Source organism: Delphinapterus leucas, chromosome 7 (genome assembly GCF_059928025.1).
Source record: "Delphinapterus leucas isolate spDelLeu-1000000601 "Yukka" chromosome 7, BTC_Dleu_Yukka2, whole genome shotgun sequence".
Classification (NCBI taxonomy): Eukaryota; Metazoa; Chordata; class Mammalia; order Artiodactyla; family Monodontidae; genus Delphinapterus; species Delphinapterus leucas.
In genome coordinates, this window is record NC_143135.1 from 51172218 (window position 1) to 51196284 (window position 24067).

Here is a 24067-nt window from a genome sequence, read left to right on the forward strand (position 1 = left end):
GGTGGCGCAGGGGTTGAGAGTCCGCCTGCCAATGCAGGGGACATGGGTTCATGCCCCAGTCTGGGAAGATCCCACATGCCGCAGAGCGGCTGGGCCCGTGAGCCAAGGCCGCTGAGCCTGCGCGTCCGGAGCCTGTGCTCCGCAACGGGAGAGGCCACAACAGTGAGAGGCCCAAGTACCGAGAAAAAAAAAAAAAGAATAAATTTAATCAGAGAAATGAGAAAATGCAGAAAGAAAGGAAAGCAGTCAAGCAGGACAAAATAATAATAGTTTAGCCATTAAACAAAGTCAAGGACATTTAGTTCTTCCTCAAGGGCTACAGATAATATTCTGAGCCATGTCCTTTGAGCTGTTTTGCAGATACTGAAACCCCCACCAGGTGGAAGATATCTGTATGCTGCCCACAAGCTCATAGACTCCCAGGCAGGTTAGAACCAGAAGGTTGATGATGTTGACTCCCAATTACCTCACCACCAACCAATCAGAAGAATGCCCATGAGCTGCTCACGCACTGCTCCTTGAACACTGTAAGACTCCTCACTACCCCCTCCAGGGTGGGACACACAATTTTGAGGGCATTAGTCCACTGTGGCCCCCTTTGCCTGGCAAAGCAATAAAGCTATTCTTTTCTACTTCACCCAAAACTCTGTCTCCTTGTTTCTATTCGACACCAGTGAACAGAGGTCAAGTTTAGGCAATATCTCCTCTGCTTTTATTCTTCATACTTTCTTTTGTCAATTCCTAAAAAAAAAGATGAAGTAAATTTGTTAGTATTCTAACTGGAATTAATTGAATGTATATAGTAATTTTGGAGAATTAACACTTCTATGAATTTATATCTTTCCATTCAAGAATGCAGCATAGGGCTTCCCTGGTGGTGCAGTAGTTGAGAGTCCGCCTGCCGATGCAGGGGACACGGGTTCGTGCCCCGGTCCGGGAAGATCCCACATGCCGTGGAGCAGCTGGGCCCGTGAGCCATGGCCGCTGAGCCTGCGCATCTGGAGCCTGTGCTCCGCAACAGGAGAGGCCACAACAGTGAGAGGCCCGCGTACCGCAAAAAAAAAAAAAAAAATGCAGCATGTCTTTTCACTCATTCAAGTCTAGTTTTATACCTTTTAATAAGATTTGGTGGTTTCTCTTTATAGGTTCTATACTTCTCTTGTTAAGTGTTTTCTGAAGTATTCCATAGTTTTGGTTGCTACAAATGTAATTTTCCCTCCAATTTTCATTGTAAGTATTCATTCTAAGAGCTAAAAAAACAGATTGACACTTTTGCTTCCAAGTGCGATAGAGCAGCTTTTGGCAGTGAGCACTTCTGCTGAGAACAACTACAAAAGCCAGATAAAATAGTTCTCCCTACCCACCACTCTGCCCCCAGAAATATGTTCAGCATTGGCGAGCTGCGGAGCCAACCAGGCCTGGGGACGCCAGGTTCCAGAGGAGGGAATCGAAGGAGAGAGGAGCTAACAGTCTACAGTTGCTTTTTATACCTCGATATGAAGTTTTCTCAAAAAAAAAAAAAAAATTTGCACTTTTTGTTTATTTTATATACAGTCACCTTGCCCAATTCTTTTATTAATTCTAGCAGTTTTTACTAGAGTCTCTTAATGTTTACCAGGCATATACTGTTAACAATAAAAAGAGTTTTATCTCTTTTTTTCTTAAGTTTATAACTGCTATTTTGTTTTCTTATCTCAATGCTCTTGCTAAACCTGGGTGGAATAACAGAATACTTGATTAATGGAAGGAGTTGCTAATGCCTTGGATGACGGAATTTTACTAAACTCTTTTGAACACATTACTTGCCAGGCTCTATGTCTACTCTTGTGTTACTCCTCACAACTTCATGTGAAGCAGGCATTGTTGTCCCAATGTACACATGATAAAACACTCAGTCTCCTAGCGGGGATGGCAGGGTGGGAGTGGCCCAGGAATGAGGAGCCCAGGGCAGGGCTCCCACTGCCTCTTTCTCTCCGCCATCTTACACTGGATTGGAAACGAGTTTTAAGCTCTCCTAAGGGAACCATCTCCTGAGGCAACAGAGCTACTGTTACGTGTGAATCTGCAGGGATGGCAAATGATGGCTTTGTCCCTCCTTCATCTGTTCACTCATTCATTCATTCTCTCCAAGAATATTCATGGAGCACTGAGCACCTATTCTGTGCCAAGCTCTGCCTTGGGCACAGGGGACACAGAGACAGTGAGGCCACGTAACCACAGGATGGGCCTTGCCCACAGCTGGGCAGCATTTTCTGGGCAGACGGAATAGGATGAGGCCTCCAGGGCCACAGAAGGAGAGGTTTAAGTAGAGAAAAGAAGGAACCCTGGACAAGGTTGAGGGTATCAGGGTATCTGACACAGGGCTGTTGTATTCTTCCTGTCCCGCCTTGACCCTCTCATTCACAGTCTGCCCAGTTGCCAGATGCAGGCTTGGTTCTGGGCGGAAACTTGCTCAGTGTTCTCCACTCCCAGAGGGACTTGGTAACAGCAGAGGGGGCTCTGTGTAGCCTAGATATTGTGGAGGGGCTTTGTCCTGACATGGAGCTGCACTGTTGGCAAACTTGGGAGCCGCTGCAGAGTTCTATGCGGGAGTACCTGACAATGTGAGACCACGTCTCACTCTCCTGGGCATCAATGGGAGTTGGTTCCATGTGCCATGACAGTATATGTGTTAACAGTTCTCTTGGTTTTAGGCAGAATTTTTTTGTACAAAGAGTCAAGGAACACACTATTAACAATTCAGCAATAGCTGTAAAAAAATAAAAGGCCTTGTCAGTTTCACACTGCAATGAAAGAAGTGCCTGACACCCTGGAAATGCCTAACCACATGATTTAGTCCATCTTATGCTTAATAGCAAACCAGCTAGGAAAAGAAAAACTTCAATATTCATATCAAGATAAGCCAATCTCTTACAACATGAGAAAGATCCTGTCTCTGGAAGCAGAAACCAAATCCATCAAAAATACAAGTGGAAAAAGCAAAAGCAAACTTGATGCTATGTGGGCAACAAAAGAAAGACTCAGGGCCTTCATACAGAATTCCAGGGCATGTGTGAAGAGTCAGGTCAAGTCTCTGGAGGAATGTTGGCTAAAGATGAAAGACCTGACAGCTCCCCTTGGAGAAGAGAACACAGATAATGACTTGGACTTGGGAAGTGGAGACAGTATTTATGACCAGACCAGAGGAGCCAGGAGGAAACTGACTGATGTTGAAAAGTCGAGTGTGCATTTAAACATCCAAGATGGAGGGAGAAATCAATTCTACATCAACATTGCTAAAGAAGGAAACAAAAAAGCCGACATGACTAATCATCTTAGAAGTATTCAGGCTGAGCAAATCTTGACTTTTGAAAAAGTGCATGTCAAAGTCTTCAGGGAAGAGGAAATGAAGTGACTGAACGTTGTCAAGAGAAAGAAATGGAGTCTCTTGAGAAATTATCTGTCCAGGAAGATCATTACTTGGAACAAGAGGAGGAAAGTTCTGAAGCAAATGACAAGATGAGCATGCAAATGAAGAGCTGAAGACCTTCAGAGAGCAAATCAAAGACCTTTACGAAAAGCTGGAAAGCATCATTCGTTCTCAAAACCAAATTATCTCCCTTGAACCAAAAGGTCCTGATCACTGGACAAGAGCACAGGAGGCTGAAAGAAACCTCTTCATCTCAAGACAAAACATTGCAGATATGAGACAAACAACAATGGAAACAGTGAGCTTCTAGAAGTGGTTCCTCATGCATCTGATGATCCAGATGGAGAATTTTCCAGGGAGCATTTGCAAGCCCTCATCTCTGGGCATGGGGTGCTGTTTCTTCTGAGATAGGAGGGTCTCAACACCCTTCCCCTCAGACCCCCTCCTTGGCTGCCAGGCTTTCTTCCTCCATTCCCAAATCTGGTGTTTCCAATACATTCAAACAGGGAGTTCCTGACAAGAAGACATCTTCCTCCCTGTATTAGTCAAGGATCTCTAGAGAAACAGAACCAGTAGGCTATACATACATATATAAAGAGATTTATCTCAAGGAATTGGCTTATGCAGTTGTGAGGGCTGGCAAGCCTGAAACCTGTAGTGCAGGCCAGCAGACTGGAAACTCTCAGTCAGGGGCTGAGACTATAGTCCACAGACTATGTAGTTTTCTTCCTCAGGGAAATCTCCATTTTGCTTTTAAGGCCCTTTGACTAATTGGGTGATCATCAAGGATAATCTCCTTTACTTAAAGTCAACTGATTGTAAAGATTAACCACATCTACAAAATACCTTCACAGTAACGCCTAGATTAGCATTTTGATTGAATAACGGGTATTATAGCCTAGACATAAAACAAATAAAGCTAACTGGCTCCCATGCCACAAGCCTGGATGAAGCCCTCAGGGATGGCTTTCCACTAAGAGATTGCTGTCCTTCTTATCTTCCCTCATGGGCGGGGTTTTTCTCTGGACATTCCTGTCCATGAAATGGAAGTACGTTACCTTCCAGGTTCTTTGAGCCTGAAAGTAACCCTTCTTTCTACTCAAACCTCTGAAACACTGCAAGACCATTTCATTTTTTTTCTTCAAAGTTATTTGAAAATTATCTACATTTTTTAAGTTAAAAAAAATTTTTACAACAATAAAGAACAATCCAACTGAAAAATGGAGAAGAAACATTTCTCCAAAGAAAATATACAAATGGATAATAAACACATGAAAAGATGCTCAACATCACTGATCACTAGGGAAATGCAAATGAAAACCACAAGACAATACTTTTCACCTGCTAGGATGGCTGTAATCAAAAAGAGAGACAATAACAAGGGTTGATGAGGATGAGAAAAACTGGAATGCTCATGGATTGCTGGTGGGATTGTATAATGGTGCAGCCACTTTGGAAAATAGTTTGACAGTTCCTCAAAATGTGAAACAGTTACCATATGATGCAGCAATATCATACCCAAGAGGAGTAAAAACATATGTCCACCCAAATACTTGTACACAAATATTCATAGCAGTATTGTTGATAACAGCTAAAAGGTAGAAACCAAAAATGTCTATTAACTAATGAATGGATAAATAAAACATGGTATAGAATGTTATTCATCAATAAAAAGAAATGAAGTACAGTCAACCCTCCATACCAGCAGGTTCTGCACCTGTGAATTCAATCAACTACAGATCAAAAATATATTTTAAAAAATTCCAGGACTTCCCTGGTGGTGCAGTGGTTGAGAGTCCGCCTGCCAATGCAGCGGATACGGGTTCGTGCCCCAGTCTGGGAAGATCCCACATGCTGTGGAGCGGCTAGGCCCGTGAGCCATGGCCGCTAAGCCTGCGCATCCGGAGCCTGTGCTCCGCAACGGGAGAGGCCACAACAGAGAGGCCAGGGTACCGCAAAAAAAAAAAAAAAAAAAAAAAATTCCAGTAAGTGCCAAAAAGCAAAATTTGAATTTGCCTAGGGAAGGCAAATTTATGTAGTTGTAAAAACACATTGTATTTGCAACTATTTACACGGTATTTATATTGTTTTAGGTATTATAAGTAATCTAGAGATATTTTAAAGTATAGGATGCGTGGGGCTTCCCTGGTGGCACAGTGGTTAAGAATCTGCCTGCCAATGCAGGGGACACGGGTTCAAGCCCTGGTCTGGGAAGATCCCACATACCACAGAGCAACTAAGCCCGTGCGCCACAACTACTGAGCCTGCGCTCTAGAGTCCGTGAGCCACAACTAGCGAGCCTCCGTGCTGCAACTAATGAAGCCCACGCGTCTAGAGCCCGTGCTCTGCAACAAGAGAAGTCACCACAATGAGAAGCTCGCTCACCTCAACGAAGAGTAGCCCCCGCACCGCAGGTAGAGAAAGCCCGCGCGGAGCAACAAAGACCCAACACAGCCAAAAAAAAAAATAATAAAATAAAATAAATTTTAAAAAATAAAATAAAGTATAGGATGTGGATGTGTGTAGGTTATATGCAAATATTATGCCATTTTATATAAGGGACTTGAGCACCTGAGGATTTTGGTGTGTGTGTTTTGGGGAGTCCTGGAACCAATTCCCCGCAGATACAGAGGGTCAGCTGTACTGATACCTGCTACAACATGGATGAAACTAGAAAACATTAAGTGAAAGAAGCAAATCATGAAAGGTTACATATGTAATGTTCAGAATAGGCAAATTCATACAAAGTAGTGGTCGGCAGGGGCTGGGGAGAAAGGGGATTGAGAGTGACTGCTAGAGGATATAGAGTTTTGTTTTGTTGTGTTTTTTTGCTGGGCTGCATGGCATGTGAGATCTTATTTCCCCAACCAGGGATCGAACCCGCACCCCCTGCAGTGGAAGCGCAGAGTCTTAACCACTGCACTGCCAGGGAAGTCCCAGGATACAGAGTTTTGTTGGGCTGCGCCCCACAGGCCTACAAGGCCTGTGCTTGCCCAGCTTCAAGACTGAAGAAAGAGCCCGAAGTCATCAACAGAGACATCGATGGTTTAATGGATGGGGGGGGCTTACAGGTCCGAAGCAAGGTCCTGGAGTGACACCCCACTATGCGCGGCAGATGGCGGGCAGGATATGGTGGCAGTCTTCGCTCCCGAGGTAAGGGAAGATTACCAGTTATAGAGGAATTGTTGTCAGGTGGGCTCATTAGTTACCAGGGAAACCAGTATCACTGCCCCTTTGATAAGAACAATTACCAGCTGGGGCCTGGGGCAAGTATGTAGGAAGGTCAGTCATTTGCGTAGGGTTTAGGTGAAGCAGGCACGGGTCCGCAGGGGATTCACAGAGAGTAAGAGAACAGCCATCTTGAGTGGCCTGGCCATACAAGTTTCTTTTTGGGGTGATGAAAATGATCTGAAACTAGATAGCGGTGATGGTTGCACAACTTTGTGAATATATCAGAACAGTGAATTGTATACTTTAAAAGAGTGAATTTCATAGTATGTAAATTATATCTCACTAAAATTATTTTTAAACTTTTACATAAGAGGTTTTGCTCCAGTTGCATTTTGATGTAAATTTCAGAATTTTTTGATAAATGGAGATAATATAAGTTATTCTCATTATATTATACTCTCTAGAAAATGTAAGTAGTAAATTTTAATTTGATAAGCCAGCCCACTATTCTCTAAACAATATATTAGCCATGAGCTGTTCATCCACCAGAGACATTTGAAATAGCAAAATACTTTTCTCTCTGCTAATGGCTCTATGTACCACAGTTACAACAGAAATGTAAAAGTTAACTTGTTGGCTTGTTGGTCTCAATACATTGTAGTTAATTAAACAGCCTCTCAAAGCCAGTACTGCTGAAGCTGTTTCCTATTATGCTCTCAGCACTTCTCACTTGTCCATCCACACTCTTCCCACCCATCTGCACAGCTGTGAAGATTAAAAACAATCTCAGTAGTAATCATCATAGCTTCAGGGGTCTATGAAGCCCCAGGAATTATCTGCAAAATGTGATGTGTGTGTATTTTTTCCTGGGCAGCGTCTACAACATTTATCAGCTTCTCAAAGAGGGTCATTGACCAACATTTTAGAGATTTATGTCAGGTCATGCTGCGTTTAGATTCTGTAGTGGCATCTGTGGTTTTAGTTTGCCAAGCATCCTTTCCCCTTTCCCTTTTTTCTCGTCATAGCGCCCCCATCTTTGGTTGGGGAATGGGGAGACCTTTCCCTGAATTCCACACTGATGCTGGAAAATCTTCTCTTTCCATCTGTTACTAAATCCAGAGAATGTCATCTGGGAGCTGTCTGCACTGTTCCCCTGACCCGTCCCTCTTTGAAGGAGCCACCAAGGGGAGCAGGGAGGGCAGGGAAGAGGGGCAGCACCCAGATTCCCTGAGGCCAGCTCCACCCTACCCTCCCTCCTTTCCATCTTTCTGCAGTAGCCGCGGCAACTGTAGTCTGGAGAAGGTAGGGGTGGGACATTCCAGACAGACACAAGGATGGAAAACAGCGTGGTTTAGGAGAACTGATTCCTGGGGCTGCATGGAGGGGATGAGCTCAGAGGCAGATAGGATCAGCCCTGGCGGATCCCCCAGCAAGGCACGCACTGCATGGAGGTCCGAGGCACCGGGTTAGCTTGAGGTCAGGATTACAGAAAACCAGGAGCAAGACAGGGAAGCTTAAATAGCCAAGCTGTGCATCCAGGACTGGGGTGATGGCAGGTCAAGCCCGGCTGGAGGAGGATTGAGCCCCGCCCCCAACCGAGGGAGGAGGGCTGGCTTCGCCCCCCACTGGGAATCTGAGCGATGCTAGTCCAAGACCACCTCCGAATCACAGATGACTTGTTATCCAGTGAACTGAAGGTCAAATAGGGGATCAGTAGGTGGGCCTGGAACTGGAAAGAAAGGACGACTTTCTCTAGGATCTATGTGCCCCCTCTCTTTGACACCCCCTTCCGGTTTCCACTTGGTAGCACCTTCCTGATCCCCTTATCTCCAAGGCGCTTAGGGAAATGTCCCCCTGCAGGAGCCTTCTGAGACATGCTGCTCTGGCCGCCCTGGAACCATGAGCCCTGCAGCTCCGGTAAGAAAGAGATCTCTGGGACAGGAGAAAGGGCCCAGGGCAGGGTGGGTTCCGTTCTCAAGGGATCTTTCAGGCCCTGACAAGCTCTGAATGACATCCTGGGTCTGCTCCTAGGTGGGGGTTTGTAGGGCTGAGCTATTCAAGGAAATGATCCTGGAGGAACAGACTGTGGTGGTAGATAGAGAAACAGTCTTCTTTCTCTAGTTGGGCCCCTTTCAATCCATTTTTGACTGTCCTAGAAATACCTTTCCAACCCATAAATTGAACCGCCTAACTCCTCACCTTGAAACCCGCAAGCCCAAGCTCCAGTCACTATGTCATAATGCCCAAGCTCCCGAGCCTGTCATCCAAGACTTTCATGTTATATCCTTGCAACCCCTGCAGCTTCATCACCTGCTGATCCCCATGCACTCCCCACCCCCACCCCTGCACTCTACTTTCCAAACACGCTGAAATACTGGACACTCATACTCATCCTTCAAGACCTCTTTCAGCCTCCTCTGGGAAGCCTTCCTGAACCCCTTGGTCAAAGTCAGAGTCTTCTTTCCCATTGTCAAACCATACCCTGTGCTTTAATTGTGTGTTTATGTTGTCTCCTCCACCAGACGGGAAGCTGGGAAAAGAAGAGGAAGGGCCTTGTCGGATGCTTTTTTATGCCCTCCACTAACGCCAGGTGCCAGGCACAAACTAAGTATCAAGAAAACATGGCAAAGCTAGGAGCCTGGTTTCTCCTTGTAATTTACATTTTTCTAGAAAATTAGAGATCAAGATTCTTGGGAAAAAAGTATTTCATGATAAATGAACAAAATAATGACTTAATAGCAAAATAAAATCGCAGGTGCGGCCTCTCACCTGTGCTCCGGTTGGGCACAGGGCTACCACCCACGAGAGGCTGTATATTGATTACCCATATCTAGGCCTGCAGACTACAAGTCCCAGAAGGCCTCCTGTCGCACATCTCTACACGCCCCGCCCCCTCCCCGGTGGCGGGGCGGGACCGGAGGGCGGGGCCCCGAGGCAGCTAGACCCCGGGCGCAGCCTGGGGAGTGAACAGCCCCGGGCGCTCTGGGGCGCACAAAGCGCAGGCGCAGCGGGTTGGGAGGCCGCAGCACCAAGTAGCGGCCGTTTTGGCAGCAGCGTCGCAACAGGTGTAGACAGGTGGGTGCATCAAGGGGGGTTGGAGAGGGAGTTTGCACCTGGCCGTCTTATCTGACCTGTGTCTGAGCCTGAAGATGGGAGGGAGCAGCAAGAGAAGCAGGGACAAGCCCGGGCCTTCCAACCCAGGTGTTCCAGCCAGCCCTTGCTGCGCAGCAACAGGTGTGAGCTAGTGGGGGGAGGGGCGAAGGCACTAGCTTAAAAGTAAGCCGCACTCAAGAACAGAGGGCACCTGGATTCCAATCCAAACTCCGTCATACACATGGACAAGTCACATGCTATAGCTTAGTTTGTCCATCTGTAAAATAGGAGGAAAGATCCTACCCATCTAGTAAAGTACTCAATAGAGTTGCAGTGGGGCCCAAACTTTGCTGTACACTGAATCACCTGGGTATCTTTGAAGACTATCAGTGCTTACCTCCTGCCCCCAGATATTCTGATTTAATTATTACTGGGTATGACCTGTGTATCGGGAGTTTTAAAAGCTCCTACTAGAATAATGGTTAGAAGCCAGGACTGTTGGGTGTGAATCCTGGCTCCACTGCTTAATAACCAAGCAAATCTGCGCAAGTGCCTGGACCTCTCCAGGCCCCAGTTTCCTGGGAATAACAAGGATTATTGTGGGGCTTCAACGAGATACTAGATGAAAGCACTTGAGAAGTATACCTGGCACATAGTGCTCGATCAATCATAGTTGCTGTTGAACTATTATTTTATGCACTTTGTAAATGGCTGTGGTGGGGTTCAAATGTGAGGGAGGCTTCTCTTATCATGAAAGTCCCTCATTCATTGCCATGATTCTAATATTCTCTGCTGCCAGCGTTTGAAAATTCCAGGGTTTCTAACATTTTAAGAGTTCATCACTTCAGTCTCTACCTGCCCGATGGACATGCTTTTACAGATCTGGAAGTGGAGGCCAGGGAGAAGGGACTTGGTCAAGGTTATGGGGCTGAGATTGGAATCCAGGCTTCTGACCCCCAGCCCCACCCCAGCACAGTGGGTGGCTGCCCTGCTGACCCTACAAGTACAGTGCTCCGATTATGTGCCTGGAGCAGAGAATGGGAAGGAGACAGACAGGCTTGCCCTCTTCGTTTACTCACACTCCTTTACACGTTTCCTCGGTGGCTCCCCCAGGGACGACAGGGGTGGGGGCTTTTCTCTGAGGAGCTGCTGTGGAGCAGCCGATGAGGCCCGTGCGTCTTTTGGCTCCTCTGACAGGTTCCGCCTGACTCTGCCCTGGAAAGTCCTTTTGAGGAAATGGCCCTGGTGAGGGGCGGCTGGCTGTGGAGACAGAGTGAGTGACCCTGGGCCAAGCCCTCATCTGTCCTGCACCTTGTCCAGGGGCAGGGATGAGGAAAGTGGCCTGTTGGACCTGCACAGTGAACCCTTCTCCCAAGAAATCATGCCCTTTTTATCCTCCCCTCCTTTGTCCATACTCTTGTCTCTGCCCGGAATGTCCTTCACATTCCTGACTGCTTGGTAAACTACTTATTCTTCAAAACCCAGCTCAGATGTCCCCTTCTGTGAGGAGCCTTCTCTGCCTTTTCTCTCCTCACCACCCCAGCCCCTGCTGTAGCACCAAGCTGGGTTAGTGGCCCCCTTCTTCGTTCCCAGTGCCTCATACATACCCCTGTTATAGCCCTGATAAATATATAACCATCTTTACCTGTGGGCCTCACCACTCCCCCACCTCATACTGGCTCCAGACTGTGAGCACCTCAAATGCAGGGACTGAGTTTAATTCTCTGTGTGTCCATAGCACGCATACCCAGGGCTGGCCACAGAACAAGGCGCAGAACAAAATGAAAAATGCCTCTGTGCTTTGGAATTTGTAAAGCTCTAGGAAGATCTCTTATGTCTTTACCCTTTTCTGTAAAGTTTTCCAGTCACAAAATGTCTAAAGCTAGGGCTCAGACCCACCTCTGACCAGAGTCATGATCTGAATCAGAGCTGTCCCGGGCTTAGGAGCTCCCCACACCCTATGACCCGTACTCACTTCATTCAGTTCAGCAAACACTGAGTCCAGGTCCTGCTGGGTGCCGGGACAGGTGAGGTGAGCTATGGCCAATCCCTCTGCTCCCCATTTGGTGGAAGAGGCAGACACTACACAAATGACTGTCAGCTGGGGCTTGGCCTTTTTTTTCAAGTATGCTCATAATTATAAGTAATCATTGTATCCCCCTCAGCAGAATGGATGCAATGGAAACTAAGGGTTTCCTTAAGGCAAGCACTTGACGACTAGTTGTTTTGTTAATTCTTGCATAAATCATATTCTGCATTCATACAAAAACAACTTAATGCTTTTTCTCTGACGAACTGTAGGTATAGAAACAAATGTTCAATTGGACGTGAATTTAAATTTGTGGAGGTGCTCCATGTCTTGTGATACTTAAAAAAAAAAAAAAAAAAAAAGATTTCCAGCTTCCCCCAAGGAAAGAATCTGATCATTCATTTACCATTCAGCACATTTATGGAGCCCTGACTATGTGTTAGGCCCAGTGGGAGGCAATGGGTGAGCAAGACAGAGAGAGGCCCTGCCATCATTGCAGGGAGTAGACGGGCAAGGACGGGGTGGTTATAACACTGGGGGCCGGGGGTAAGGGGACTCTGGGAACCCACCCAGGGCTCCTGCCCCCCAGCAGGCTCTGTGATCAGCCTGCCTGGCGGGTCTGGAATATCGCACAGGCTCCATCCTCCGCCGCTGGAAGCGGAATTGGTTTGCCCTGTGGCTGGATGGAACCCTGGGCTACTACCAAGACGAGACTGCGCAGGATGAAGAGGACCGCGTGCTCATCCGCTTCAACGTCCGAGACATAAAGATAGGCCAAGAGTGCCACGGTAAGCAGAGCCCCTTTCTCTCTGGCACTGTGACTATGGCCACGGCCCCCACACTGTGTCCGTCTGAGAACACCTGCTCTTCGCAGGTGGAAGGCTCTTTGCGGCTTTCAGAGGCCTTCCATAGACATTGCTTCTGGGCCTCTATCACCTCCAATTCATGTGGGTGTGAATTAAGAAATCAGTTCCTTATTGAGTTCCTACTCTGTGCTGGACCTGGGCCCTATGCTGGGTTCACAGAGGTGAGTCAGACACAGTTCTTGCCCTCTCCCATGCTAGGAATGGAAAAAGATGAAATAAGGAGGCTCAGAGAAATTAAGTGACTGGCCCAAAGTCACACAGCAAATCTCCTTGATCAAGGCTCAGGCCATAATTATACAGGGAAACTGGGAGATAGATATACCTAACTAGAGAAGCAGGCAATGTGGAAAGGTGGAAGGGTCTAAAGAGTTGAGCAGAATCCCAAGGAAAGTGTGTGGGATCAGATGATGTTGGCAGTGGCCAATAAAAAGGACTCAGAGAAGTCAATTCCTATTCTTGTTTCTGGTTTACTGGGGAAACCTGGGGCCTGTGTCCTGTGGAAACCCCGTATATGTGTGTCTGCCTTTAGATGTGCAGCCCCCAGAGGGCAGGAGCCGAGATGGCCTGCTGATCGTGAACCTACGAGAGGGCGGCCGCCTGCACCTGTGTGCAGAGACCCGGGATGATGCCATGTGAGTGGTTCCCAGGAGAGGATGGGGTGGGATCTTGGGGAATATGACCAGACGCCTCCTCCTCATTGGGCCTCTAGTTCCCTAAAGGTAGGAAAAGGGGACAAAGACCCGTGAGCATGGTAGTCTCAGTGGAGGCTGGGCAGAGTGGATTTGAATGGCTCATGGTGATTGGTATGGTATCCAGGAAACTGATATGGTTAGGGATGAATTCAGGACTGTTGGGGGAGGGGTGTGCATACCTACCTCAGGTGTGTGGTCCCTGGTCACTCAGAGTTGGGCATCCAGCAGCCTCTGAGGTGAGCCCTCGCTTGGGGGTGATACAAAGGAACAGACAGTCCCATGGCATCCTCAGAGGCCCTCCTTCTCACTCCCTTCCTAGAAGATGGCCTGGGGCAGGGGGTACTCTGATCTGAGGGATAGACCCTAACCTGCCTAACAGAGGCAGCCCGCGGGCCCCCCATGTGAGATGCAGATGCACACTGAGAGACTGAGCGTGTCTTCCTCACTCACATTCTTGCCCTTCCCACTCTCTGGCGGAGGGTCAGTTGGCCTTTGTGCTACAGGAGAGTGAAAGAGATGGGATGTGTGGGAGTAGGGGAGGCTGACAAAGCACAGAGCCGCCTTGTCCACCCCAGCCAGGTGCCATGGCAACCAACAAAGGCTCAATTGTCCAGTGTCCACTGGGTGTTCCCGGGGCTCTGGGGTCAGAGCATTGGGGAACTGAGTTTGTAGGTTTGGGATGTGGAGGTGGGCTGCAGCCAGAGAACCAGCCTAGGCATGTCAGAATCTGAACTCCTAAGGGACCACCCAAGCCCAGCTGTCTTTTGTCCAGATGGGGAAACCGGAATTTCTAGAGGGAAAGAGACTATGGACTAAGAATGCATTAGGAGGCTGCAGCTCAACTGAGGGCTTGTCTATGTGACTGGAGCAGCAGAGGGGGTCACCTTTGTCTACCCAAGGGAGTCAAGAGGATCTCCCCCTTCACAAGAGACTAGGGCTAGAGGCTGGGTTGGGGAGGAAAGTCTAAAATGTGGGGCCCAATCTCCTTTCTCCTGAACTCCCTCCTCATGGTCTGGTGGGTTTGCATTGCAGAGCATGGAAGACGGCACTGCTGGAGGCGAACTCCACCCCGGTGAGCCCCCTTCCCTCCCTGTCTCCTCCCCACCCCTACCTGCCATGGAATCATGGGTGACTCAGATTCGGTCTCTGCCAGCCAGCAGTTCTCAATTTCCATATATGTGAGTGACTGAGTCCCGAGTGGAAAAGGACAGAAGACATCCAACTGGTGCTTGGAGGAGGGAGAGAGAGGCCTCCAAGAAGGCTTGTTGAAGGGGGTGGCATGTGAGCAGGGGGAAAGGAACTATCTTTTATCCAGCAAGCATTATGTATCAGGTGTGATATAGTTACAATACCAGCTACTGCCCTCAGCCGTCCCGTGAGGTGGGGTTATTGTTCTCTCCGCAGATGACAGGATTGAGTTTTATTCATCCACAACAAATATTTACTGAGTTCCTACTATGTGCCAGGCACCGTGCCAAGGACCAGGGATCAGAGGGTAGCTAAGGAGATGTGGGCCCTGCCTTCCTGGACTCAGCCTAATGGGGAGCTAGGCGTGAAGTCACAAATTACAGAGTTAGTGATTCCATTGCAGTGCATTCAATGTGCATCCACCTTGATGGCCTGATCCAGGTGGGAGTCCAGACAAGGCTTAAGATGAGACCTGAAGGATAACAGAAATCAACTGGGTGAAAGGGCTGGGGTGGGGTGAAGGCAAGAGCTTTCCAGGCAGAGGGAACTGCAGGTGCAAAGGCCCTGAGAGGGGTTATGATGCTGGCAAGTTGAAGAACAGAAGGAAGGCTGGGGTGGCTGGATCTCAGGGAGAGAGAGAGCCGTGGGGGAAGGAGGGTTAGCAAAGCCAGGCATTAAAAGCTCTGTTAAGGATAGTGGTTTCAGCTAAGAATACTGGGAAGTCACTGAAAGTTTTTAAGCAGAGGAACGGCATGAGCAGATCAGACCAGACTTGTAGTTTTAAAAAGATAGTCTGGCTGGTAGGTAGGGAATGGACTGTAGAGGGTAAGAGTGGTTGCCCGGAGACCTGTTAGAAGGCTGGGACAGTGTGCAGGTGACCGCCTGTGGGTCTCGACTAAGGCCTTGCTGGCAGAGACAAGCTGATGAGGATAAGACACACTTAAGAGGTGGAATCAACAGAACTTAGTGATTGATGGAGGTATGGTTTTGAGGAGCTGCCCAAAGGCGTGGTTTTGAGGAGCTCGGGTGGCCAAGCTTGGCCTCAACCCCCATCTGCCTGACCCCAGATTCTGTGCTTGCTCCTTCTACCTGTGGCACGGTGGAGCTCCTTGTCATCTAGAAAAAAAAAGTCCGCTGGGAAGTAGCAGGGAAGACTGGGATGCATTTAGAAACTCCCTCAGGCATTCACCTGCTGAGGGCCAGGCATTGTGCTTGACCACCCGGCATTGGTTGTATCATTTAATCTTCAATAAGAAGGGCTAGGGGTTGGTATTTTTAGTCCCATTTTATAGCTGGGGAGCTGAGGTTCAGAGGGGAATTGACTCGTCCAAAGTCTCATCGTCTTAAGTCAGTGGAAGAGCCTGCACTGGAACCTAGGTCAGTGAGACTTTGAGGGAAGGGCACTAACTGCAGTAGGAGCTACATGAGCAGAGGTGGGGAAGTGGTACGTGCAAGTGTGTATATGCACACATGTGTGTCTAAAGGCCAGGAGTCTGGCCTGGCTGGAGGGTAAGGTGTGGAGGGAAAGAAATAGGAGACATGACCTCTGAGGAGCCATGTCACAAACGGCCTTGAAGTCCAGGTGAAGGAACTGAACTTTATCCTGAGGGTTGTGGGGAGCAATAAAGGGCATTAAGCACGGGGGCTGTGGTCAGGCTTTGGAGCAGACTCAGGCTTCTGGGTGGAGGCTGGGGCAGTGGTCAGCAGGGTGGAGGGACCTGGCTCTGAGCTCCAAACCCACTTATGTAGGGCAGACCAGTCCCGCCCAAGAGGGGCAGGAGGAAGGAGGTGAGGGCTGACCGTTCTGTACTCTGTGACTCTATGAAGCTGCCTTGTGTCTTCTCTGCCTATCCACCTTCCTGCTGCTCTGCTTCCTAAATCTCTCTACTCCACTCCACCTCCCCCTGCTCTACACACACACACGCACACACGTGCACACACACGCGCGCATCCCTCTGGTCCCTAGGCTTGCTCGAACTGGGTGTGTTTGTACCTCTGTGTCTTTGTACTAGTGTCTGCCCATCTCTTAGTGTTCATGCCTGTGTCTGTCTGTCCTGTGCCTAATAGGAGTGACCTATGCTTTGTCCCTCCACATCCTGCAGGTTTATACCCCACTCTGGGTGGAGGCTCCAGGAGGAGCCCCTGACACAGGGAAGGGGGCACAGTCAGGGGCAAGGCTGTGGGGCCAGTGCTGGGTGCAGGTGGGTGGGCAGGCAGATCAGAGCTGTACTGTCCTCCCTGGAGACTGGGAGCCTCAGCAGCCTGAAACAGGCGAAGGTGGGCTAATTCTGGAGAGACACTACTGATCCGTCTTCTCTGTGTAACTTCAGCAAAATCACCACCCCTTCTGAGCTTCCCACCGTTACCATGGGCTGGGGAAGAAGAGGATACCCCCTTCCCTTGCCCAGCTGGCAGAGGGCTCTGCTAGGGCCTGTGAAGAGCTCCGAGTCTCTCCAGATGTAGAGGGCCTCTGACACCCGCCTCCCTCCCCTTCTTGGGTTTCTGTGGCTTAAGCAGGCCCCAGCTGGAGCCACCGTCCCTCCCAGGAGCCGCCGGGTTTGCCCCAAGGTCAGGTGTGTGACCCGCTCGTGGAGCCCCTGTAATGTTGAGAGGCGGATCTGGGTAAGTGCTGGTTCAGCCCTCCCGGCCTCCATTCTGGCACCAGGATGTGCCTCCAGCAGTGGGCCCAGTCACATCCCTTCCCTGCTCACAAACATTCCATGGCTCCCCATCATTCATAGGACACCAGCCACAGCCCTGCTTTCAAGGCCTTCGGAATCTGGCCTGGGCCAGACTTGCCCACCTCATCCCCCTCATCCCCTGCGCTCCAACTGCTCTGCTCAACCCCCTGCTCCCAGCTATGCCTGACCTTTTCTGTCTCTCCAGCCTTTGCGTGTGCTGCTCTATCTGCGGCAAAGACCCTTAATTTCCTGACAAAATGATGCTTATCCTCTAAGATGCACCTCAAAGGCTGCCACCTCCTCAGGGAGGACTTCCCAGACCTCCACGCATTGTTGCTCCCTCCCACAACCCACTGCGTTAGTGCTTAGTCCTGTCTTCATTCTGCCTGATTTCTAGTTCCTTTATTTTTGTCTCTATTCTCCCAGGAGACCTGGAACTTCCTTCAAGGCAAGGATCAGGTTAGGTCAGCTCTGCCCTGTGGAACCTGGCACAGTGCTGGGTATACAGCTGGTGCACAATGAGTGCTCAGTGATGGGGACAGTCTATTTTTTTTTTTTTTTTTTTTTTTTTTTTGCGGTACGCGGGCCTCTCACTGTTGTGGCGTCTCCCATTGCAGAGCACAGGCTCCGGACGCGCAGGCTTAGCGGCCATGGCTCACGGGCCCAGCCGCTCCGCGGCATGTGGGATCTTCCCGGACTGGGGCACGAACCCGTGTCCCCTGCATTGGCAGGCGGACTCTCAACCACTGTGCCACCAGGGAAGCCCGGGGACAGTCTATTTTGACCCTCCTATTCCTGGTGCATGAGGGTGGGGTACAAGTAGGTCTCAAGCAGTAGTCACTGAATGGGCAAATGAGTGAATGAATAAAGAGAGGAAGGAAGGAGTAAAAAAACCTCTGTTATGGCCTCACTACTGCGTATTATAATTTAGTCCGTGTCTGTCTCCCTGCCACACACCCCCCTCCCCAGTGTTTCTGGAAAGCAGGATTTGGGGATGAATCCCCTCTCTGTCTCCAGCACTCAGCCTGACCTGGGGTGGGCACAGTAGGGGGCTTGGGTTAGAGTACCTGTGGTCAGCTGTGAACTCCTTTTCTAGCACAGTGGTGCTCAATGTGGCTGTGCATTAGAATCGTTTATGGACTTAAGAACAATTCAGATGTTCAGATCCTACTTCTGGATGCTCTAATTTTGTAGTTCTGGGTGGGGCCTTGGAAATCTATGGTTTAAAAAATTTCTCCTGACGATTCTGATGTGCAGAACCACTGAGTCCAGAAGTGCTAGGACCACCTAGATGCATAGACATGGTTCTGCTGGATTCTCACTGTGCCCTGGGAATGGGCAGTGTAGGAAAGACTGTCCTCATTTACAGATGAGAAAACTAAAGCTCTGAGAGGTTACATAACATGACCGGGGTCACTTAATTCATCAGTGGCAGGGCTGGGATTCCCAGCCCAGCATTCTGAGGCATCCCCCATACCCAAACTAGGATAAAAGTTTGTTTAAAGTGGGGATGCCTAAAAATTGAATTTAAAAGCTATAAACTTGAGCTTTTCTGAGGTGAGGGGTCCATTTGCATGTGACCTCCTGATTGACTGTCCCTGTCCCCACCTACAAAAGGGGCTGGGCCTGGAGAGGAGAGGATCTGGATCAAATCCTTAGATTCTGTGAGGTCTCTGGGGAATCCCTGCCCCGTTGCCAGGTGACCCACATGAGCTTGCCTCTGGGCCTCTTAGGCCTGGAGGGTAGAAACAGGTGCCCCACAGAGACATGAGATGGTGCTTTCTACTTTCTCCAGGGCCTGGACAGGCCCACTGGCTTACAGTGCAGGGCAGATGTAGGCTCTGGACCTCAACTTCCCTACCCGTAAAACTGGGGCTCTTGAGTGCTTAGATCTCTCTAGCCCCTTCTAGGCTTACAGCTCAGATCTTGGTCACCCCTACCAGAAAGCCCTATTGGATCACCCTTGGGGAAGGAGCACAGTAAGGGAAGTCACTTGAGACTGAGCATTGTTTGTCTGAGCCTCTTGCATTGCTCTGGGTCTGGTCATTGTACCTAACTTGAAACTGGACTTAGAGTTGGGTGACCTTAGTTCCAGTCTGACCCTGTATTTGACTCACTTGAGATAAATTCAATACATTAGGCACCTACCATGTTCCAGTCAGGCCTGATTAGACCCAGTCCCTGCCCTTGTTGGGGGCAGGAGGTGTTTTCTTCAAGTCTGATGGAGGAGACACCTCACAGGGATACAACAATGACACCATAGAGTGGTTGGTGCTGTGATGATGGAAGTCTAAGGGCCGTGGGTGCCCAGGTGGGACCCTAACAGAACCTGAGGTTCAGGGAGAGTGATATGTGAGTTGAGTCTAAAAGACAGGTTAGGTAGTTGAATTTAAAAAGATGAGAAAGGAATCCCTTTCAAAGGGAAATGGCATGGATACTTGAAATCACAGGTGTGGTTGGAGGACTCCCCTTTACAGCCAGACTTCTTAAAAGAGATGTCATGACATGCTGATTCCATCCCTCCTCTCTCAACCATTCTTCAGTCCTCCATAGTCTGGCTTCTTCCTCCAACCACTCCTCTGAAAAGTGTTTTCAAGGTCGCCCACAATTTCCAATAAACCAATGGCTTATTCTCTTGGCACTGGGCAAGAGGATGGACAGAAGAGCATATTCAGAAGATAAAATCATGAGATCTGGTGGCTAATATGATGTGGAAGATGTGTGTGAAGACAGCAGTGCCAACCTGATGTCTTGGTTTGAGTGCATGGTGGTGGTGTTTAGAGGAAAGCATTCACAGAAGAGCAGGTTTGGGGGGATCGAAGGATGATGAAATTACTTTGAGATGGTTTAAGTTTGGACACCTGGACTTTTAAGGGACCACCTGGACCATTTAGGTGTTAAGCTCAGTTAGAGATATAAGGTGCAAGGGGGCTAAGAAGTCTGTTCCAAGTCTGTTCCCCATGGATAAAATGAGGGTCTTGGATTAAGAGCTTCCATTTAATTCAGCATATATTTATTAGTCCTTGCTATTCCCTAGGCCCTGCTGGCAACACAAATGAATCAAAGCCCTTGCCAACAGGCAGCTCACATTCAGGGTGCAGGCAGGAAAGGCCAGGAGGAAGGCTGGGAACAAGAGGCACAAGCATAGTCCACAGAGAACTCAGGAAGAAAGGATTCCTTCTGAGGCCAGAAGGGCTTCCTGGAGTGGGTGACTTTTGAATTAGGCTTTGAGGGGTTGGTAAAAATCTAATGGGGGAGGGGAGAGGGCGAACAGTCTATTCCTCCCTCCCAGAGAGAACACTGACCATTCTTCTCTGAGCCTCCATCCCCAGCTGTGTGGTAGAGTGAATAATGCCTGCTGTAAGGATGAGAGGAAATAACACATGTCAGCATCTCCCTTAGGACCTGGAACATGGTGGATGCTTAATAATACTTTAGTTACTTCCCACCTCTACCTTTCCTTTCCCTTCCTTCCTCCACAACCCCCTTTTATTTCCTGGCCAAAGCCCAGGCCCCCCTCTCCATAACCAGGAGAGTAGAGAAGTCCATTGGGTTTCTCCAAGTGTCATCACTGGAGAGCTGCTAGCAAATATTAGACTATCTATCAAAGGAAGTAGGGAGCCATGGAGAATTTTTGATCAGGGGAGTGCTAGGTAGGAAGCCAGGGCAGGAAAATGGCATCGCTGGGAGCTGGATGGAGGGGCTGAAGTATTAGAGGACAAGGGCCTTGTGGGGAGGTAGGGTCTTTCTTCAGGAGCTTGCTGGTATCTGGGGACCTATTTGTAAACTTGGTGTGGTGGCTCTGTGGGCCCAGAAGGGCCTGAACCAGGTGTGGGGGGGAGGGGACAAAAGCCGGGCCCAGCTCTCCGGCAGCTGACCAGGCAGGACTCCCCAGGTGCGCATCTACAGCCCATACCAGGACTACTATGGGGTGGTGCCCCCCAACGCTCACGAGGCCACATATGTCCGCAGCTACTATGGACCGACCTATGGTAAGTCTCTGGCCCACCCCTCCCACTGCCTCAATTCCCGCCCCTGGTCTATCAGTAGGGGCCAGGCCCCACCCTTTTAGTGACCATGGATTTTCCCAGGTGGGACCCTCCGCAAGGCCCCCTCCCCATCCCATGACTCAGAACGGTTTTTGAACCAGAGCCCCTCCCCACTCCAGAGCTGACCTCTTCTCTAGGCCGGCCCCTATTCGCTGGCTGCTCAGCAATACCCATTCTTGAGCTGGTAGCGACCCCTGGTGGCTAATTCGGGAAAGGCTACCTCCTCTCACTCCAGGGTCTGGCGGTTAGGAAGGCCCATCCATCATCAGGTGCACTCTGGAGTTTCTTAGAGACCCCGGGGTTTTCTCGCCAGTCCATCCTAGCCCCACGGTCCCAGAACGTCCCTAGCAGATCCAGGGCATAGAAGCCGTGGGAACAGAGCGCGCGTCCTTCCCGCATCAAGCCCTCAGTTTCTCCGACTGGGGAGCAGGAGAGTGGGCTCAGCGCCTTATCTTGGTTTGGGCTGGAGTCTACCAGAAGGAGGCAGATGATCTCTTTGCTCCCTCCTCTTAAGTCCCTGGTCCTCACGGGCTCTCTCTCCGCAGGCCCCGGCGTGACGCACGTAGTGGTCCGGGAGGATCCTTGCTACAGCGCGGGCGCCCCCCTGGCCATGAGCATGCTTGCGGGAGCCGCCACAGGTGCAGCACTCGGCTCGCTCATGTGGTCGCCCTGCTGGTTCTGAGCCCTGGACCTTGCGCGTAGAGCAGAAAGACCCCTTTCCTGCTTGGTCCCACCCTCCACCATCCAAACCCTGTCCCACTTGGCCCCTTAGTTTCCATTAGCCTCTTCTGGGCTCGGATCGTTCCTCCCACTCCCCACCCTCACCCTGCACATCAGAAGAAGCTATCATCCCAGGCACAAACATAGCTCAAATTTCTTTTATCTACTGCTAGACACCCCAGAAATCCGTTATAGACACATATGGGTATGTTTCCCCCAAACACGCCAGGACACAGAAAATGCAACTCATGGGTCTTCAAGTTGCCCAGGCACTGCAGACACAGGAATCAGGTTCTTTCCCCTGGCAGCTCCAAGCTTGGTGCGGCAGACTGGAGTAAACAAACACTTTACATGGTGGAGTTATCAGTCTTTTGACAGTATGATGGCAAAAAGTGAGGAAGGTAGGCTCGGAGTAAAGTTGTTGGCAAGAGTGCAGAGCCGTGAACATAATGGCACATCCAAAGAATTGAATGGGAGTTCATTTGGGCTGGGGTGTGGGCAGGGGTCAGATCATGATGGCCCTTCAGGCTAAGGAGGTTGCTGGCTAAGGGGGAGGTGTGAGCTTTTTGGAGGGAAGTTTCATGATTGCACCATAATGAATATATTGCCTGTTTTAATTCCCAAACCCAAAACACTCCCTGAGTTTAGCCTCATCCTTCCCAGCTACCAGATTTCTGGATCCTTTGTTCCTTCAGTGTTCAGAAAGCACCTGTTTTCCATGTCAAGGTGCCTGGGGCAGCAATTGAGCTGAACCTGGGGTCCTCTTCCTGGGGGGCAGGTGAGCTCTCTTTGTGACTCGCCCTAGGTTGGTGCCTCCATCAAGAAATGCATTTCTGTTCCCCAAAAGCTTGGCCCTCTATCCATAGCTGTAGCTATCAGCATCTCAGGCTTTGTCTCCTCCTTCACTCTTGGGGAGATGGCAGTGTTCACCTCTGGGACCTGGTCCACCTTTGTCTCAGTCCTGAAGGCCCCACATGTGCCTCCCTGCAGGTGGCCCAGCAGTCTCCCCATTTGGTCCCCTTCTAGTCTCCTCCCCCATCCTGTCCCAATCACTAGTAGAAATGCTAACATCCCTGCCCAGTAGCCAGAGTAGCCTGCTAAAGTTCCCTTGTAGATAGGGGCTCCAGTTGCCCTACTGCAGAGACTAATAAAGGTGTGTTTGGCTCTAGCCCTGACTCTGGCTTTGTCTGTTCCCCCAGGGGGGCCCTGTTTCCCTGGAACACCTCTATGACTCAGCACCTACTAGTGCATTCTCTGGTATAGTGAGAAGAGTGTGGATTCTGAGGTCAGGTAGAATTGGTGGCAGCATGTTAGCTGTGCAATTTAGGGCAAGTCACTTAACATTTCTGTATCTTGCTTTCCCTACCCATAAGCTGGCAGGTTGAAGTTGGCTGTTCCTGAGGGCTTGAGAGGAGAGGCTGCATCAGAATTTCTGTCATCTGAGCTGATGGATGATCCAGGTTATGCCCTGCCTGCTTTCTGAGAGCCCTGTGGTGTTGGGTGGGGTCTTTTCCAGTAGGTTCCCATCCTTCTGGAGTTGAATCAATGAGTTGGGCTCATAGAGACAAAGGTGGCCAGGGAAGGAAACAACCATCTTACTTCAGGCCTTTTGAGGCTGCAAGTAACAGGAACCCCCATGCTCAAACTGATTTAATCCCAAGAAGGGAAAATATTGGGCCACATACCTGAGAAGTCCAGAAACTGCTTGGTCCAGGGACTCAAATATTATCACTTAGACTTTGCTTTGTTTCCATCTTTACAGCCACTGGGCTGGCTCAGAGGTTGCAGTGATATTCGGCAGCTCTAGACTAATGCCCTCCTTGGTTCAAGTCTAGCCAAGAGAGCCTCTCTTCCTCCAACAGTATGAATAAAAGTCCTGGCATGAACTTTTATTCAAACTGTTGCACATTAGCCTGAATTGGGTCTTGTGGCCATCTCTGAATCTACTGTGATCTGGAAAAGATGGTCTAAAATAACAGAGCTTAGAGCAGGGGTGGGGTAGTGTCCCAAAAGAAATTAAGGGCACTGTTCCCAGAGTAGGATGACTAGGTGAGAGCTGGGTGGCAAAAATATCAGGTATCCACCTCAGCCACATTCCCAGACACCAACTTAGAGGGATACATAATCAAAAAGCAATGATTCAGTGAAGTTCGATAGGAACATGGTGCA

The 24067-nt window shown here is 49.5% G+C and overlaps 1 protein-coding gene across 3 annotated transcripts; it reads left to right on the top strand.

The window, feature by feature from the left end:
* Window positions 1–9540: 9540 nt before the first annotated feature.
* Window positions 9541–23060, top strand: PLEKHB1 (pleckstrin homology domain containing B1). Of its 3 annotated transcripts, XM_022593774.2 has the most exons (8): window positions 9610–9655; window positions 10871–10946; window positions 12338–12490; window positions 13098–13200; window positions 14293–14332; window positions 16966–17070; window positions 21025–21121; window positions 21724–23060. In XM_022593774.2, the coding sequence occupies exons 2-8, from the start codon at window positions 10910–10912 to the stop codon at window positions 21858–21860; spliced, it is 672 nt and encodes a 223-aa protein (XP_022449482.1). In that variant the 5' UTR covers window positions 9610–9655; window positions 10871–10909; the 3' UTR covers window positions 21861–23060. The 3 variants fall into 3 exon arrangements, with proteins under 3 accessions (XP_022449481.1, XP_022449482.1, XP_089771429.1); XM_022593773.2 differs by lacking the exon at window positions 16966–17070 and having other exon boundaries at window positions 9541–9655; XM_089915303.1 differs by lacking the exons at window positions 9610–9655; window positions 16966–17070 and adding an exon at window positions 9701–9814.
* The last annotated feature ends 1007 nt before the right edge of the window (window positions 23061–24067 follow it).